Below are 19,148 nucleotides of genomic sequence, written 5' to 3'. Positions count from 1 at the left end.
GCTTCCGCACTGCCTGTGTTTCAACATGGCAATCCCTGCGCTGTCAGCAAGGTGCCGTTCACATTTCCGATGCCTTCTTTCAGGGTTTTCCTCTGCGCTACAGACAGTGCTACAACATTAAAAAAATAAGCTGTATTTCCCCATTGTAGGAGGTTCGCACAAGCGAGAGAAGGCTGCTCCCCCTGCTGGTGGCTTTGCACAAGACCCTTTATTTGCGGTTCCCAAACGATCCTGCCAAGCCAAAGTAAACTGCCACTGTTGTAGCGTGTTGTAATCTGGACAGCGGCCTGCAGGCTCGGAAGGAGCAAGGGGTGGGGGCTGATGGCAGGAGGAGAAAGGGGGGGGGGCTGGTGCGTAGCGTGTGTCCTGGTGGGGAGGGTCGGAGGACTGGAGGGAGGGAGAGGAGACAGCGGGGAAGGCGGCTGGGGTGGTCCAAGGCAGGGCTCCTGTCCCCAGTGGACATGCAGTGGGTGGAATTCCAGCAAGTGCAGCTTTCCTTTCCCTGGCAAGACCAACGGCGGCACTGGCCAGAATTCCCTCCTCCGGGCCTCTCTTGAGCCAGGGACTGGAGCCCTGTCCTCTTTTCCATGGGTCACCCTGGGTGGTCCTTGCGTGGGTGGGGAAATGGTGCCCCACCCCACCCCCAGCGTGCCCCATCAAAGGGGAGCGGCTCCCTCCCTCGCCGCCTGGCTGGCCTTACCCTTCCGGTGCAGGAGGAGCTCGTAGAGGCAGCTGACTCCCTGCACGGCCAGAGAACTGATGCGGGCCACGGGGTCATTGCACAGGGCAATCAGCACGGCAGTCAGGTGGGCCAGCTTGCTGAACTCCTGCGAGAGCTGAAGACACGACAGCGCTTAGAGCCAGGACAGACTTGTCATCGCGCCCCGGAGGCATCCCAGGGGCCTCACGCTGCGCGGCCTCAGCCCCACTTCTGGGAGGCCATTTGGACACCTGCAGGTTTATGCAACAGCTGGATCCAACCCAGCCCACTGAAGTTGAGTCTGGATGTGTGCAGAAAAAACTCCTGGCTGGCTTTTGGGAAACTGCCTGGAGATTTAGCTCTTCTCAGGCAGTATATAAATATGAAAAATAAATAAAGCCGGGCGGGGGGGGGGAGCGCAGCCGAAGGATCGGGCTGGACCAGCTTCCTCCCCGCCATCCGAGGGAGACCTCACAAAGCCACCCCCAGCCCTGGCCGCCCAGCAGGCCCTGCAAGGCCATCCAAGGCCCCCCAGGTGCCCTTGGCTGACCTGCCCGTGCAGTGACTCGGCCAGCCCCACGGAGCCAGGACAGAGAGCAGAGAGGTCACCCTTGTGGGAAGGCCAGCCGGCCGGTCAGCGGCTGGTGGCCCCACGGCTGCCAAACGGATGGGAGCCGGGCTCTGGGCAAGCCACAACCGCAGGCTGGCCCCGCTCACTCCGTGTCCTCTGCTGCTCTTCCTGGCGAACCTTCCCTGTGGCCGGCCAGACACTGCAATGGGGAGCACCCCCTGCAGACAAGGAGGAGCAATAGATGGGGTGGGTGGGGCCGTAGCCAGTGGCAGGGCACCTGCTTGCGTGCAGAAGGCCCTGGGCTCATTTCCCGGCAGGTAGGGATGGGGGGAACTGTGGAGAGCTGCTGCCAGTCAGTGTCGACAATGCTGATCTAGGTGGACCAAGGGCCCGACTCCGTAGAAGGCAGCTTCCTCTGAATGCTGGGAGGTCTGAGCACCCCAAGCTGGCTCCACATGCAACCGGTGCCCCTTGCGGCCAGAATCGTTGCGCGGCAGGAGGCGAGAGCGGGAGGCGCTTCCCAGGGCAGCCCTCCTCCGCTCCCGCCTCGGCCGTTGGTGCATCACGAGGGCTCCCTCCCACCCTCCTGCGGCAGAGACACCAGCCTCCAGCCAGGGCTGCCCCTAGCCAGGTGGGGAGCTCAGGGCCATGGGGAGGGATGTGGGGCCCCGGAGGCAGCAGAGAGGCCTGCCTGGCACCTCCCTTGCCCCACACCTGGCAGCCCCAGAGGAGCATGGCCTCTGAGCCGGCCAGGCCCCACGGAGCGCTCTGCTTGGCTGCACCCGGAGGAGAGCAGATGGGGCCTGGCTGGGTTGGGGGCAGCTGCTGGCCGCCTGTGCTGAGTGCCAGCTGCACCCTGGGGCTGGGGGCGGAAGGAGAGGCTCCAGGCAGCGAGGAATCTCCTTGCTGCTGGTGATGAGGGACCTGGAGGGGGGGCTTGGGTGCCCCCCAGGGGCCACAACCGAAAAGGCCCTGCCTCTGGTCCCCACCAACCGGATCTCTGTTATGGCGGGGCCATGAGTAGGGCCCGAGATGACAAATGGGGGGCCCTGGAGGATTCATATGGGTGGAAGCAGTCCGGCAGACACATAATCAGGGTGGGGCAGGCAGGGCACGTGCCCTGGGCGCAGCTGAAGGGGGGGGCGCAATGTGCCTGCCATGCTCCACCCTCACACCCACCACCACAAATTTTTCAAAATTAAAAAAAAATAATTGCGCCGGGGCCAGTGGCGCCCCTCCCCCTCCCCCGCTTTGCACAGGCGCCCCGCAGGACTCGCCGGTCGGAAGATCTGTCGGGTCAGGCCCGGCGCTCTCCCGTTGCTCTGGACAAGCGGAAAGGGAGGGGGGAAGGCAGGCAGAGGCAGGCAGGTCTTTTAATCTGGCGAGATGCCTGGCGGATACTGAGTGAATAGAGGCTTCTCCTCCCATCATTCCAGCCTGGAGAACCAGTAAGCTTTGTCATTTAAAAAAACCCACCACTCTGGAGAGTTATGTGAGCTGGCGAGGAGGGAGCCCTAGGAGGAAGGCGGAGGAGCGCCAAGCGCAGCTCCTCCCTTTCCCCTTCCCCTGCCTGCCTGCCTCGTGCTTTTTTGCCTCCTTTTTTCTCACAAAAGAAGAGCCAGGAGGAGGAGCGGGAAGGAAAAACGCAAGACTCCGGCTGGGAGAATTAGCTCCCGCTCAAGTGCGCTGGCTCACACCTGCCCGCTCCACCCCTCTGTCCTTCTCTCTCTGCTGCTGGGGGGGGGGGGAATGGGAATGGAGCAAACCAGAGCGTTGGCTTTTGCGGCGGCGGCTGCTGCTGCTGGTGATCTTTTTTCCTTCTTCCCCCCCCCCCTTTATTTGCCGCCACTGCCTCACCTCCTTTCCTGCTGCTGCTTTACGTGGCTTGGCGCTCCCCTCCCCTCCCTCTGCCTCAGGAGCTCTCAGAATAAGGAAAGGGTTAACTCTCCTTGGGGTGGGGGGGAGCCTAGACATGCCCCCCCAGCAGGAGAAGGCGCCTAAGAATTGGCCGCTGCTGAGTTCCTGGTCGCTCTGCGTTTGAATGAAGCCAGGAGGCTCCCTCGCTTCATCTTCCAGGAACTTTACAAAAAACCACAAAAAGCACCTAACAGGTAGAGTTTGGACTATAACGTGGAGAGGAGTAGGCGCTAAACCAACTTTAAAAATGCATTTCTTGTTGTGTGTGTAAGTAACGTTAGTTCGGAATTGTTTATTATGCAGCAGCACTTTCCCCCGTTCTGCTGGGAAGGATACAGCTACGGGAGGCTTCCCTTGAGTGCTTTAGGAAGGGAGCAACCACGTAATCACTTTCCCCACATATGGGCTACATGTTCCGGACTTCTCGACACTTGCTTCATGGGGTGGGGGGAGGTACAATGTAAATCCACCTAGGCAGAGGCGTATCTAGGGGAAATAGCGCCTAGGAGGGCAAGCACTGAGATTGCGCCCCCTGGCCAAGCATCTGACACCCATCTTTCAGATAACTTTACAATAATATCAGCTGAAAAATACAAGTCAAGCTCGTTAATCTTTTAATATTTCAAAAACTATTTAGCAGTGGACTTAGCCAGACCAAAAAATGCTGGAAAACTACAAATTTCAGTATGTGGGGGCTCATGAAATACCCAAATACTATGTGGAGATGTACTTGGAAAACTAAACAGAAGTGCCTGTCTAATTATCTACTATGCATTGTAGCATCACCATTACATAAGTTTTAAAAATCAGTGGAGAATTTGACTTTTCCCAGATACTCTGTAAATAATTAAAGGATATGCAGAGTAAACTGTGTCACTGCTTGGAATATATTCTAGTCTTTCAGAAAGACAGTTAAAATAAGAGAAAGAGAGCAAGAAACTCCCAGTGGGCCTTAATATTAAGGGTTTCACACTGATTCAAAGACAAACTCACCATTAATAGCCATATGATTAAGACATCACATTTAACTCACTTATCACAAGAAGCAAAGTAAGGACAAATGAATACAATCCTAGCTCTTAAGTGTCAGCTCGGTATTCACAAGCCCTGATTCTCTGTACATAGTGCCAATCTGAATATGTGTACAGTGTCTTATATTATATTTTTATTATTATTATTTTTACCCGTAGCCCCTTTGGGGGGCTTCCTAAAGGCTGGGGGGGTTTGCAAAGATTCCCCCTCACCCCGCTGGCCTCTAGGGCCTCGCAGGGACCATTTGAACATGTGCAGTGGCCATTTTTAAAAATAATCTTTTTTAAAAAAGGCCACTGAAAACAAAATGGCCACCGTGCATGCTCAAATGGCCTCTGCAAAGCCTGGCATGACCTAGAGCCTCACAGAGGCCATTTGAGCATGCACGGTGGCCATTTTGTTTTTGGCAGCCATTTTTTTTTAAAAAAAATAATTTTACAAAATGGCGCCCCTTTCAAGTGGCGCCCGGGGCATGTGCCCTGCCTGCCCTACCCCTAGATACGCCCCTGCACCTAGGACTCCTCATGGAGTGCTGGGTACACACTTTACAAAGGGTCTGCTGAAACAGGACGCATAGCATGGATAGCAAGCAAACTAATCCGGATTCCATTGCCCTGTGCTTTAGACTGAAAAACAATGGGGAAGTGCCCCCCATAAGCAGCTTGTCCCCCACCTCCCCCATTCCTGTTTAAGAAATCGAATATGTGAGACACAGCTTGTCTGCCCATAAATGCACTTTGTTACTTCTGTGTTCTCCACCCCGTTTTCCCCTGGTGCTGCTACTGGGAAAACTGTTCTAAGGTTTTCTTTCTCTGGAGAAAGCGTTCTTGCTCCAGAGCAAGGATTGCTTCCTCTGTATGAAGCAAACCTTAGGATACATTTCAAGGGAAAGAATCTGATTGGCAGTGCATGTTTGGACAGCAATAAAAGTATCTGATAGTAGGGAAACTCTCCTGGTTCAAATGCAGCTGTATCATTTTCTCTTAATGACTTAATCAGTGAAGCCTGGAAGCTTGAATTCTAGCTATATTATCAAATTAAACTACTGTAACTGAGTGATTCTTTTTCATTATGGAGATACAGTCAAAAAGGGCTGTGAAGATTTTTGAACAGTTCTGGTGCAGAGGTGTGTATTATTGCTTTCAGCGAGGTGGGTCAAAATAGGGGTTGAAATTATTATATGTTTAATCTCATCAAAGACAGATTTAAGAGCAACTGAGTGAAATAGATATGTGGGATTGTGAGGTTTAATTTAATTACAAGGAACCCAGAGCAGTGTACATGGTTATGTTTATCCTCACAACAACCCTGTGAAGTAGGAAAGGCTGAGAGACAAGTGGCTGGCCCAGAGTCATTCGGTGAGTTTCACCACTGAATGGGAATTTGAACTTGGGTTTTGCCAGTCTTGCTGTCCAACACTCTTAAGAACGACACAACATTGGCTCTCTAAGTTGCAAATTCCACACTGCCAGCGCTCCTTGAAAACTGCTGTGCTCATTGAAATCGGACCGGGGGAAAGTCAGACTGTGGCTGTGGCATGGCATAGCCGCCATTAGAGCATCACTGAGATGCCTTAGAGCATCTAAGGCATCTAAGCATCTGCCTTAGAGCATCACTTCCGAGCCCTGAGGATGGCTTAGAGACATTGGTGCAGTGTGTAATAGGGTGCTGCTGTGTGAGCCCCCTGAAGGGTCTCAAGGGTTTCTTCTCAGGATTAAAAGCTTGTTTGGTAATCTTATAAAGTTCTGGTTTCTTCTCTGGATGTTGAATTGCAATGGGAAGCAATTCATATTGTAGTGCTTTCGTCTTTAGAAACAAAAGGAGAGGGGGAGTCGGCTTTTCTCCTCCCTTTCCGATTTTTTTAAGAAAGCAAAATAACTCATGCAGAAAAGGAAGTTCCTAATGCAGCTGATGTGCATGGTGCAAAATGTAGAACTTGGGCTTCCTTGGGGGGTTGGAGTGTATATGCACACATGTGCATAGTTGTGCAATTACATCCCACCTCTGTCTTGGTTTCCTTCTGTACTGCATGTTTGGAGGGTGCCAAGGCTATACTTCACCGAGGGTGCTAAAAACCCTGGCCCTTGATGTCCATGGCTATTGTGTATGTGTGGCTCCTGGTTTCCTCTGCTGCAAGGTCTGCTTAGCCATCAACCCCCAGTGAGATAGGAGCTGTTACTGGAGGAGAAGCCAGTGCCGCCATGTGCTACTAAGGGCCCTTGTGATGGGAACCAGATTGGGGGGAAGCAATATTCTCTCATTTTTAAAAATCTGTGTTCAGAATCAATTTTGTTCTGGGCAGCAGTATCACGTCAGTGTGTGCACACCTGCATTCAGAATGGGGCCTTCCTTATTCATCCTGAGCAGGGTCGAAAACTAACTGAGCAGACATAAAGAACCTGTGAGCACACGACTTGGAGGGAACTCTGTGGGGGGGCATGTTGGAGTAGCGGGGGGGCTAGCTATTGCTGCTTAGTCAGCCTGCCTGGAGTTAACTGAAGGGGCGAGGAAAACTGAAGGGGATGTCACAGACCATGAGTGTGAGTGCGCTATATATTGTGAAGTGTGTGTGTGTGTGTGTGTGTGTGTATCAGCGAGGGGCCACTTTGAAATCTTGTCTCTGGGCCCACTCGAACCTTGCTATGCCCCTGCTGCCTGCATTGTTGTTGTTGAACTGTCTTGCCGCCAAAGGAAGTCTGCTGCCCTCTGAACTCAATGGGACTTCAGAAGCCGTGGGAAACTCCCTCCACTCTCTTTAGTTCATTTGTACTGGCAAGGCTTTCAACTTGATTTTCTCTTGATTTTTCACCTATACAAGTGTATATTTGAGGTTTCTATGGGGAAATGTGTTATTGTTCAGAAATGAAAGCTAGTTTTAAAAGGTTTGGCAGTGTGAGCTAATATTATGGTTTTCTGAAAGATGTGTCAGATGTTGTGGGGCGGGGGGAGGAGCGCAATTTCAGTGCTTGCCCTGGGTGCCATTTTCGCTAGTTATGCCTCTGCGGGCAGGCACCCCGACCCCAAGCTGCGTAGAGCCTGAAAGGTCAAGACCAGCACTTTGAATCTAGCACAGATGCAGACCAGTAACCAATGAAGCTGCCACAGGATAGGTGTGAGGCTCATGAAGTGACTTGTGCCCACAAGCATCCTTGCAGCAGCATGATGGGCTGAAGCTTCCGAACCGTCTTCAAGGACAGCCCCACTCAGAGCACACTGCAGTAGCCCAATATGGAAGTGACCAAAGCATGTGCTTGCCCAGTGTCTGGAGGCTGTCAGGGTCTGGATGGGCTAAAACAGGCCCCTCTTAATCCCTCCAGGACTGAGTTGCTTTTGCTGACTCCTCGATCTGGCCAGTTGCTGAGTCTGAGTCTCTCCCTGGATGGGGTTGTGCTGCCCCTGAAGGAGGTGGGGGTTCTTCTGGACTCCTGGCTCCAGCAGCTCCAGCAGCAGGGGGAGGCCGTGGCCAGAGGTGCCTTTGCCCCGCTGCAGCTTGTCAGCCAGTTGCGGCCCTTCCTCGACCGGCAGGCCCTGGCAACGGTCACTCATGCCCTCGTCAGCTCTCATCTGGATTAGTGTCATGCGGTCTACCTGGAGTTGCCTTTGAAGACGACCCGGAAGCTTCAGTTGGTCCAGATGTGGCGGCCCACCTGCTTATGGGCGCTAGGAGATAGGACCGTGTGACTCCTCTCTTGCAGTTGGTCTACCAGCCGGAGCTGGTAAAAGGCACTTCTGCACACTGCCGCCATCTGTGCCTCCAAGGACAGCGTCATGCCTAGAAGCACCCCCAAGCTGCGGACTTTGTCTTTCGGAGGGAGTGTGACCCCATCCAAGACCAGATTTACCTCATTACTCAAATAATCAGTTCTACCAACCCACAGGACTTCCGCCTTAACTGGATTAAGTTTCAGTTTGTTTGCCCCCATCCAGTCCAGAACGGCCTCCAAGCCCCAGTTCAGAACATCCACTGCCTCCTTGGTGTCTGCTGACTTTAAAAGACAGGTACATAAGAACAGCCCTGCTGGATCAGGCCCAAGAAAGCCCACCTCGTCCAGCATCCTGTTTCGCACAGTGGCCCACCAGGTAGAGCTGGGTGTCATCAGCATCTTGATGGCACTGCAGCCCACACCTACGGATGGCCTCTCTCAGAGGTTCCCTGGAGCAGCGGGCATGGGGGGGGGGACAGAACAGACCCCTGCAGCACTCCATAGGCCAGGGAGTCAAGCAGGCATCCCCCAGCACCACCTTCTGCGTATGACCCTCCAGGGGGGAGCGGAGCCACCATATAACTGTGCCTCCAAGTCCCAACCCAGAGAGATAACCCAGAAGAATACCATGGTCGATGGTATTGAAAGCCACTGAGAGGTCCAGGAGGATCAACAGAGTCACACTCCCTCCCTCTATCTGCCAGCGTAGGTCATCCACCAGGGCGACCAAGGCAGTTTCAGTCCCATATCCAAGTCGGAAGCCAGACTGGAAAGGATCGAAGTAATCAGCTTCATCCGGGACTGCCTGGAGCTGAGACGCCACAACGCTCTCCAACACCTTGCCCAAGAAGGGGAGGTTTGAAACTGGTCGAAAGTTATTTAAGTCATCTGGGTCCAATGAGGTCTTTTTAAGGAGGGCCTAATGACAACAACATCCATTGGCAACATCCAGTTCTGGTGCCACAAAAACCTTAGCATCCAAGTCAGAGTGGATATGAACCATTTTATCCACAAAATGTAACACATATTGATCACAGCGGGCTGCCGAGGGTTCTGTTTGATGGTATTTGAGGCCCTCACCTAGGAGGCCCCAAACCACTCAAGAAAGCTCCACTGGATGACACTGAGCAGAAAAGGTGCTCAGGTGCTCAAAAATGGTGGCAGAAAAGTAGGATTTCTTCACCCCCATCGCCGCCCTAGAGGAGGCCCTAATATGGGCTCTAGCCTGTGTTTGGACACATTTGTTCTGAGTTTTCCTCCAACGATGCTCAAGCCGTCTACCAGCCTGCTTCATTGTCCACAACTCACCTGTATGCCAGGGAGTCGCTTGGATTAGGTGGGTCGGGAGAGGATGCCTAGGCGCAACCGTGTCAATCGCCCGACCCTTCTCCTCATATCAGAGGGAGACCAGGCCATCCACAGGATCGTCCACTCTCTCAGCAGGAAACTCCCCCAGAGCCATCAGGATCCATCAGCCTGCAAGAGTGGACCACGCTAACTGGTCCCCCACCCTTGCAGAGGTGTTTTAGGTCTTCACCAGACAGTGATCCGTCCGTGGTAACGGTATGGAAGCCTCCTGGACTATCCACAGAGCAGCACTGCCCACCACTGACCCAAAGACCAAGTCAAGTGGATGGCCTGCCACACGTGTGGGCCCAGAAATCAGTTGAGACCAGCCCACGGTCGTCATGGAGGGCATGAAGTCCTGAGCTGGCTGGCCTGAGGTCAGGCCCTCATGCTGTGGTCGAAAGGCCCTCCTCCCCCCGGAGTGTCTGAGCAGAAATACCTTCCTCTCTTTGGCCCCAGCCCTGCCTTGTCCAGCTTGGAGAAGAGTCAGAGCCCCACATGCTGGCTCGCCATGGGGGAAAAGAAAGCGGCACCTCCCTGCTTAGAGGCAACACAGAGTGCTGGGGACCCAGAGGGAAAGGCCTCCACCCTCGTGCCCTGCTTGCCTTGGGCAGAGGCTGGCCGGGGTGGGGGGTGGTCCTGGCTTGTGCCAATCCATCAAAGCAGCAGTTCTGCTGTCCTTGCGGGCGGGCAGGCAAGACCACTCCCCCCCCCCTGCCCGAGAATTGGAGCAGGTTTGGCCTCCGGCTGCCGCAGAGCCCATGCAGAAGGGAAGCGTGTTCTGGGTGCCTGGTCTCCACTCTCGGCTCAGTGGCTACTCACCTCCAAGTGTAAATAGATGGCTACAAACTTCAGGAGCTTCATTGCTGTCTCGACTGCTCTCTCTCGCTCGTGGTCTAACCGGGATGCCATCCACGGTTCCATCAGCTGGAAGGCAAAGGAGAGGCCGGGAGGGGGTGTCTCTGGCACAGTCTGGCCTGGCTGGAGCCCGTCAGCAGCAGGGGGGGGGGGCGGTCCAGAGGAACTCAGCCCTGCTCCAGCAGGGACTCCTGAGCTCCTCCCAAGTTCCAGGGTCGTCTTCACATGACTGCAGGCCGGCTCAGAAGGGATGCAGCCTCCATTCCCCTGTCGATTTCTGCACAACGGCCTGAAGGGAATTTGGCTGAAGGGCAGTGCCAGGGGAGGGGTTTGTTCCAACGCAGCAGAAGTAGCACAGGTCAATAACCCATCCCGGGGGGGGGGAGGGGCTCCACTCGGCTTGACCCCCCCCCCCGAAACAGGAGCAGCAGCATCCCTTGGCAAAGGCACCCGAGCGCTGCCTAAAGAGGAGGAGGAGTCCCTCCCGCCCCAGCCTCCCCTTCCTGCCCTCCCGCCTGCAGCACCCCAGCGCTTCTCCTCCTACCTCCAGCATGGTCTGGAGCTCACTGGGCCGTAGGTTCTCCAAGAGCAGGCCCTGCAGCATCTCTCCCAGGCTGTGCATGGTCTGCTGGTAGAGCCCCTGAAGCAGAAAGAGGCAGTTGCCCTTTTAGCACCACTACTCCGCAATCTGATGGAAGGAGAGGAAAGAGGGAGAAGGCGCCTCGCGGGCTGTCCCAGAGCCTGGCCCTCTCTGGCTCTCCTCCCCAAGAAAGAGACACACACCACCACCCCCACGTGCCAGGATGCCCTCTTGCCGCTCTGCTCCGCAGCCCCCAGGGAGAGGGACGGCCTCCACGCACCGCACACTCCGCAGCCCACCCCAGGGAGCTTTCCTTCCCCCACGTCTCTTTTGTAGTCAGTTTTCTTACTGCAACCAGAACGAATATGTGGGGAAAGAAGTCCGGGATCCAGCAGCACTGGCAATGGGGCAACCCAGCAAACGTGAACGGCCACCCCGCTGGACCGAGGACAGATCTGAATCCAGAAGATGCAGGAGCTGCTGGCAGCCCCTCGGGATGGGGATCTGGCAGACCCCCCACCCCGCCCCAAGTCTGGTCTTTGAAAAAATCGACTCCTCCCCAAGGAACCAGAGGCGCCAAGGGATCAGGGAGGAGGCCCTTCTGGGCTTGAGCAGATCCCCAGCCAAGGCGGAAGCTCACGGGGACATCAGCTGCCTGCTCCTCCAGGTTGCAAGGGCTTCCACCCAGGCTCTCCAGGGGGGCCAGGCAAAAGGTGCTCTTGAAGGCCGTGAAGAGGAGGCTGGACTTCTGCGGGGCCTCAAGGAGGGGTTTCAGTTTGCTGCAGAAAGAGAAACACACAGGAGGAGATGGCGTGAGGTACTCCTGGGGAAGGCTGATCATGGCGCCAACAAGTGGGCCCAGCATCAGCACCACTGTTCGCAAGGCATGGACAACAGTGGGTGCTTCTTCGGTGCTGGAAGACAGCAGGGGAGGAAACCCCCACCCCTCCCCAGGCCCCTCGGAGAGTGACGGAGTATGCTTAGCACATAGAAGCCCCCAGGCTCCCCCCGCCCCATCTCCAGTTCAAGGATCTGAAGAGGTTTCTCTGCCTGCTGAGTCTTTTAACGGTGCTGAGCTTCCTTGGGGGAAGTGACAGGACCAGATGTGAGTGACAGGATCAAATGTGAAATTGCCGACCTCCTTGCAAAAATATTTAACTTATCCCTGAAATCGGGCTCTGTACCAGAGGACTGGAGAGTAGCAAATGTAACACCGATTTTCAAGAAGGGATCCAGGGTTGATCCAGGAAATTACAGGCCGGTCAGCTTAACGTCCGTTCCAGGCAAGTTGATGGAAAGCATCCTCAAGGATAAAAGTGTAAAGCACCTAGAAGAACAGGCCCTGCTGGGAGTGAGCCAGCATGGCTTCCGCAAAGGGAAATCTTGCCTCACCAACCTTTGGGACTTCTTTGAGGGTGTCAACGAGTGTGTGGATCAAGGTGATCCATTTGACATAGTCTACCTGGACTTCCAAAAAGCTTTTGACAAAGTTCCTCATCAAAGACTCCTGAGGAAACTTAGCGGTCATGGGATAAGGGGACAAGTACCTGTGTGGATTGCTAACTGGTTGAAAGACAGGAAACAGAGAGTAGGTATGAATGGAGAGTTTTCACAATGGCGGGAAGTAAGAAGTGGGGTCTCCCAGGGATCTGTACTGGGACCGGTGCTTTTTAATTTATTCATAAATGATCTAGAAGTAGGGGTAAGCAGCGAGGTGGCCAAATTTGCAGATGATACTAAACTCTTCCGGCTAGTGAAATCCAAAACGGATTGTGAGGAGCTCCAAAAGGATCTCTCCAAACTGGGCGAGTGGGCGACAAAGTGGCAAATGCGGTTCAATGTTGGCAAGTGTAAAGTTACGCATATTGGGGCAAAAAACACCAACTTCAAGTATACACTGATGGGATCTGAGTTACCGACCAGGAGAGAGATCTTGGGGTCGTGGTGGACAGCTCATTGAAAGTGTCGACTCAGTGAATGGCAGCTGTGAAAAAGGCCAATTCCATGCTAGGGATCATTAGGAAGGGGGTTGAAAATAAAACGGCTAATATTATAATGCCCTTATACAAAACAATGGTGCGACCACACTTGGAGTACTGCGTACAATTCTGGTCACCACATCTTTAAAAGGACACTGTTGAACTGGAGAAGGAGAAGAAGAGGGCAACCAAGATGATGAGCACCTTTCTTAGGAGGCAAGACTACAACACCTGGGGCTTTTTAGTTTAGAAAAAAGACGACTGCGGAGAGACGATAGAGGTCTCTAAAATCATGCATGGTGTGGAGAAAGTGGAGAGAGAGAGATTCTTTTCCCTCTCACACAACACTAGAACCAGGGGTCACTCCATGAAATTGATTGCCAGGAAGTCTAGGACCAACAAACAGAAGTACTTTTTCACACAACACGTGATCCACTTGTGGAACTCTCTGCCACAGGATGTGGTGACAGCCAACAACCTGGATGGCTTTAAGAGGGGTTTGGATAACTTCATGGAGGAGAGGTCTATCAATTAGTAGTGTGCATGGTTTGGTTTGGGCACAATTGAAAAGCCCTCCGGACCGGTTCGGAATTTCGGCAGTCCGGAGGTTCGGAAGGGCGGGGGAGTGTCTCTTTAAGGGGGTGGTGGCAGTACTCCCCCCCCCCACCGCCGCTCTTCCCCCTCCGGTGCTAGTGCTTTAAAAAATCTTCTTGGGGCGGCAGAGTTCCTCCCTGCTGCCCCTGCCCCCGTCGTCCTTCTAAGCCTTAAATGGAGAAGAGCTAGCGGCGCATATGCGCCTTGTGCGGCACGTGCTCGTCTCCGCCGCTGGTGCGCACATGCCGCATATGTAATGTGGCGCGCATGCGCCAGTGGCGGAAACAAGCGCATACGTCATACTGTATATGGAGACGAGCGCATACGTCATGCGGCGCGCGTGCACCAGTGGTGGAGACAAGTGTGCGCGCCGTGCAGGGCGCATATGCGCCGCTAGCTCTTCTCTGTTTAAGGCTTAGAAGGACAACAACGGGGGCAGGGGCAGCAGGGAGGAACTCTGCCGCCCCAAGAAGATTTTTAAAAGCACCAGCGCCGGAGGGGGAAGAGCAGTGTGGGGGGGTAAGTACTACCACCCCCCCTTAAAGAGACCCTCCCCCCAGGGCCGGACCACGCTTCTGTGGTTCCGTGCGCATCCCTACTATCAATGGCTACCAGTCGCAGGGCTGTGGGCCACCTCCAGCCTCCAAGGCAGGATGCCTCTGAGTCCCAGCGGCAGGGGAGCCACGGCAGGAGGGAGGGCCGGCCCCTTCCAGCTCCTGCCTGTGAGCTTCCCAGAGGCGGCATCTGGTGGGCCACTGTGCGAAACAGGAGGCTGGGGACTGGGTGGGCCTCCTTGGGGGGCCTGACCCGGCAGGGCTGTTCTTCTGTCCTCAGGCCCCCCCGTCTCCCCCCTCCACGGCCGGCCCCCTGGCTCTGCCCCCGGAGCAAGCCGCTCTCGCTTGCAGAACAATCCCGTGGCTCAAGGTGGGCTTTCCAGAGGTACAAAACCCTTGGCTCAGAAGAGGGGGCTTCAGGTGGCTTCCGCACTGACTGGCCCTTTCCTCGGGGTGGCCGTTCTTTGTTCACGGACTCCTGAAACGGAGACTCCAGAGGATGTCAGAGTCGGACCAAAGCAGTCCACTCCTGTCTGTCCGCCTGTATCTTTCCAGACCTTGACTCTTTATTGTGCATTAACATGCAGTGCCAGCCCCAGCTTGGAGAGGCCGACTCCTGGGAAGCCCCGGCCAGTGGTCTCCAAGGCCGCAGAGAGGTCCAGCAGAAGCCCCCCCCCTCCAGCTGCCGGCCTGGACAACCAGCAGGGTGACCGAGGCCTTTTCAGTCCCGAAAGGAGAGCAGAAACGACGTGTGCCGCCGCAGGCGCTCTGCCCCGGCCGGCCTCCATCCACGTGCCACCTGAGAGGGCAGCAGGCCCAGGGCTTGGCAGCCGGGGGGGGGGCAGTGCCCGGGGTGCCTGCAGGCCCCGCCCACGTTCTTGCCTGCTGTCCCTGGGGGTGGCAGCTGGGGGCTGGGGCTGAAGGGCCCCCTGTTCACCCCTTGAAGAGCCTCTCTTCACCACCACAGGGTCACTTCTGGTCGGCGGGGGGGGGGGGGCAGGGCAGAAGCTTTAATTCCTGGTTTCCTTTCCTCTCCCCCCCCCTTTCATACTTTAAGTAGTGAAATAAAAGTATTCACTGCTACAGCAAAGGAAAGAACAATGCAAGGCCCCTAACAGTTCCAGCCTCCCTGGCCCCCACGGGGACAGTGGAAATATGGTTTGTCATGGGGGGGGCGGCACTTCAGAGGGGGTCTCCATCACTAATGCCCCGAACCAAAACCAGCAGCAGCAGCAGCACCTGCAGACAGCAGGGGAGGAGCCTTGGCTGAATACTGACTCCACATGCAAGGAGAGACTCAGCACAAGAGGATCTTGGCCGGGGGGGGGGGGCGTGCTGGATAACCCCGTGCTAGCCTGAGCAGGGGAAGCTGCCCTCCCCCCCACCCCCGAGGCAGACCCTTGGCCCCTCTAGATCGGGGCCACTGGCCCTGGCTGGCAGCAGCCCTCCAGCGAGTCCTGCCATGGGGCCCTGGGCTCACACCCCTCATGCCCCTGCTAGGTCACCTCCTCGGCTTCGATGCCGCTTTCGGCTCGGAACCAAAAAGCAGCGACTCCCAGACCAGGACTGCGGGCTCCCGTGTGGAAGCACCACTTGATCCCACCTTAAGACGTGGCACGAAGAGACCTCCGCTGATGTTCCTCAGGGCAGCCTCACCTGGACTCCGTGCCGGAGCAGGCCGTTGGGCCTCGCTGGGCGTCTGGGGGCCCCTCCCTCCTGGAGACCTCCCTCCCCTCCCCCGACACCTGCCGCCTACCTGAGCTCCTTCACGATGTACATGGCATCCTGACGCACCGTGTTGGCCAGGATGTGGGCCGGCTCCCTTTCAATCAGCACCTGCCAAAGCAGCACAGAGATACACACACCGTGAGTGCCGCATGCAGACGCCTTCTCTTCTCGGTGGGCCTGCCGAAGTCCCCGACAGGGCGGCATGAAGGGCCAGAGTTGGGGGCTGCAGTCCAAAGGATCCATCGCTTGCATCCTAGTTTGAAGCCTACTCTGGGGAGAGCACAAGCACATTCGGGGTGGTCAGCAAGCTTTTCTGCAGAAAACCACCACCACCACCACCCTTTTTTCTTCCAACAAACTAACAGTTTGTTGTTGTTGTTGTTGTTTTTACCAGGGCTAGCATTTGCCAGGGCTTGCTTGCTTGCTTTATTTATTTTAACACACTTGTATACTGCCCAAAATGCAAATCTCTGGGCGGTTTACAACAAACAATAAAAACAACAGATAAAAAGATTAAAACATTACAACAATTAAAATTTAAAATGTTAAAACTATTAAAAACACAAGTAAAACAATATCTAATTAAAAGCCTGGGTGAACAAATGCATCTTGACTGCCTTTTTAAAAGTTGTAAGCGATAGGGAGGCTTTTCTTTCAGCAGGAAGTGTGTTCCGAAGCCTCAGGGCAGCAATGGAGAAGGCCTGTTCCCGAGTAGCCACCAGACAAGTAAGTGGCATTGGGAACTGCAGACGAGCCTCTCCTGATGATCTCAATGGGCGCTGTGGTTCATGACAAAAAGAAGGCGTTCTTTTCAATACCCAGGGCCCAAGCTGTTGAGGGCTTTATAGGTTATAACCAAAACCTTGTATTTTGCCCGGAAACTTATTGGCAACCAGTGTAGATCTTTTAAGATAGGCGTGATATGGTCTCTCTGAGATGACCCGGAGACATTGGGGGCTCTGTGGCATTTAGTTGTTTTTCTCTGCTTGGAGAGGGACAGAGGGAGGAGTCAGTTAGGGCTGTAGTGAGTCACACCTGGTGGGAGGGGCCACGTTCCTGTCTCAGTTTGAAGCCTACTCTCGATGTAAGAGGTGAAGGCTTGAGAACTTGCGTGGAGTTTAGTAGGGAAGTGGGGGGGGGGGATCCTGAAAAGAGTCCCCTTGATCACAAGGAGCCCAGTGGAAAGATATATAGATAGATATCTATTTCGGTCACTGACCAGCAATAGTGGAAAGAGAAGGTAAGTACTACTCCCTCCTTCATATTCTTGAGAAAGTAAGTTTGAACAGTTAAATATCTGACAAACACAGCTAAGACCTATCTTTCTAATAAACAATCTCCAAATACTAAACAGCCAACAAAACCAGTTATGAACAGGGTGGATTTGATTTAAATCAAACTTATTTAAATCACGATTTAAATCATGATTTAAATCACTAGCAGGGTGGATAAAAATAAAAAAAAATCCAATTTAAATCAAAAAAATCCGATTTAAATAAAAAAATCTGATTTAAATCAAAAAAATCTGATTTTTTGATTTAAATCGGATTTTTTTTATTTTTATCCACCTGCTAGTGATTTAAATCGTGATTTAAATCGTGATTTAAATCAGTTTGATTTAAATCAAATCCACCCTGGTTATGAAGCTAGAAAGCCAGTAGGAGAGGGGGCAATTCCCAGTGTATTGCACAGAGTGCCACATGTATGACTGTTTGCCCCATGGGCAGAAGTCATGGGTGTGTGCTCGGTGCAAGGAGCTCTGGGTTCTCAGGGAACAAATCCGTTCCCTTGAGACCAAGATAGTGGATCTGGAGAAGCTCAGAGAGAGAGAGAGGCATGCGGACGAGACCTTCAGGGTCATGGTAGAGGCATCCCACTCCAGGGCTGAGAGCTCCTCTGCTGTCAGGAAGGTCTAAGGGAAGGAGGACATCAGTCTGAGGAAGAGGGAAATGCTCCTTTAGAAGGGACCCATTCCATGGATGATGAGCCCCTATCCACTCGCACAGGGGATACTTCTGCGGGGGGGGGGGGGGCTCCTTGTAGTGGGTGATTCAATCATTAGAAGTATAGAGAGATGGATCTGTGACCCACATGTAGACCACATGGTGGCCTACCTGAACATAAGAACAGCCCTGTTGGAGCAGGCCCAAGGCCCATCTAATCCAGCATCCTATTTTGCACAGTGGCCCACCAGATGCCACTGGAAACCTACTGCAGGAGTTGAGGGCATGCCCTCTCTCCTGCTGTTACTCCCCTGCAACTGGTACTCAGAGGCATCCTGCCTTTGAGGCTGGAGGTGGCCCACAGCCCTCTAACTAGTAGCCGATGATAGACCTCTCCTCCATGAAGTCAACCAAACCCCTCTTAAAGCCATCCAGGTTGTTGGCTATCACACATCTTGTGGCAGAGAATTCTGCAAGCTGATTATGCATTGTGTGAAAAAGTACTTCCGTTTGTTGGTCCTAGATTTCCTGGCAATCAATTTCATGGGATGAGCCCTAGTTCTAGTGTTATGGGAGAGGGAGAAGAATTTCTATCTCTCCACTTTCTCCACACCATGCATGATTTTTATAGACCTCTATCATGTCTTCCCACAGTCGTCTTTTTTCTAAACTAAAAAGCCCTAGGTGTTGTAGTCTTGCCTCATAGGAAAGGTGCTCTAGGACCCTGATCATCTTGGTTGCTCTCTTCTGCACGTTTTCCAGTTCTCCAATGTCCTTTTTTAGATGTGGTGACTAGAATTCTACGCAGTACTTCGAGTGTGGCCGCACCATCGTTTTGTACAAGCGCATTATAATATTAGCCATTTTATTTTCAACCCCCTTCCTAATGATCCCTAGCATGGAATTGGCCTTTTTCACAGCTGCCGCACATTGAACTGACCCTCAAAGAACTCAAACGTGAAATTGCTGACCTCCTTGCTAAAATATATAACTTATCCCTGAAATCGGGCTCTGTACCAGAGGACTGGAGAGTAGCAAATGTAACACTCATTTTCAAAAAGACATCCAGGGGTGATCCGGGAAATTACAGGCCGGTTAGCTTAACATCTATTCCAGGCAAATTGATGGAAAGCATCCTCAAGGATAAAAGTGTAAAGCACATAGAAGAACAGGCCCTGCTGGGAGTGTGCCAGCATGGCTTCTGCAAAGGGAAATCTTGCCTGACCAACCTTTTGGACTTCTTTGAGAGTGTCAACGAGTGTGTGGATCAAGGTGATCCAGTTGACATAGTCTACCTGGACTTCCAAAAAGCTTTCGACAAAGTTCCTCATCAAAGACTCCTGAGGAAACTTAGCAGTCATGGGATAAGGGGACAAGTACATGTGTGGATTGCTAACCGGTTGAAAGACAGGAAACAGAGGGTAGGAATCAATGGGAAGTTCTCTAATTGGAAGTAAGTAAGAAGTGGGTTCCCTCTGAGATCTCTACTGCAACCAGTACTCTTTTACCTGTTCATAAATGATCTAGCAGTTCGGGTAAGCAGTGAGGGGGGCAGATGACACCAAACTATTTAGGGTAGTGGGATCCAAAACAGATTGTGTGGAGCTCCAAAAGGATCTCTCCAAACTGGTGAGTAGGCAA

General features: G+C 53.6%; 1 protein-coding gene across 13 annotated transcripts in view; it reads right to left on the bottom strand.

Moving 5' to 3' along the window:
• Positions 1–19,148, bottom strand: part of LOC128327208 (maestro heat-like repeat family member 5) — a 122,708-nt gene that overhangs the window by 22,209 nt on the left and 81,351 nt on the right. For all 13 annotated transcript variants that reach the window (XM_053255653.1, XM_053255657.1, XM_053255658.1 and 10 more), the window contains 5 exons: positions 15,593–15,672; positions 11,350–11,488; positions 10,674–10,769; positions 10,094–10,198; positions 701–836 (listed from right to left, as the gene is read on the bottom strand). In XM_053255653.1, coding sequence (XP_053111628.1) covers positions 701–836; positions 10,094–10,198; positions 10,674–10,769; positions 11,350–11,488; positions 15,593–15,672 — 556 coding nt within the window. The remainder of the gene's footprint in view (positions 1–700; positions 837–10,093; positions 10,199–10,673; positions 10,770–11,349; positions 11,489–15,592; positions 15,673–19,148) is intronic.

The sequence above is a fragment of the Hemicordylus capensis genome, chromosome 5, assembly GCF_027244095.1.
Source record: "Hemicordylus capensis ecotype Gifberg chromosome 5, rHemCap1.1.pri, whole genome shotgun sequence".
In the NCBI taxonomy this organism is placed as follows: domain Eukaryota; kingdom Metazoa; phylum Chordata; class Lepidosauria; order Squamata; family Cordylidae; genus Hemicordylus; species Hemicordylus capensis.
This window is presented reverse-complemented; position numbering and strand designations above follow the sequence as displayed.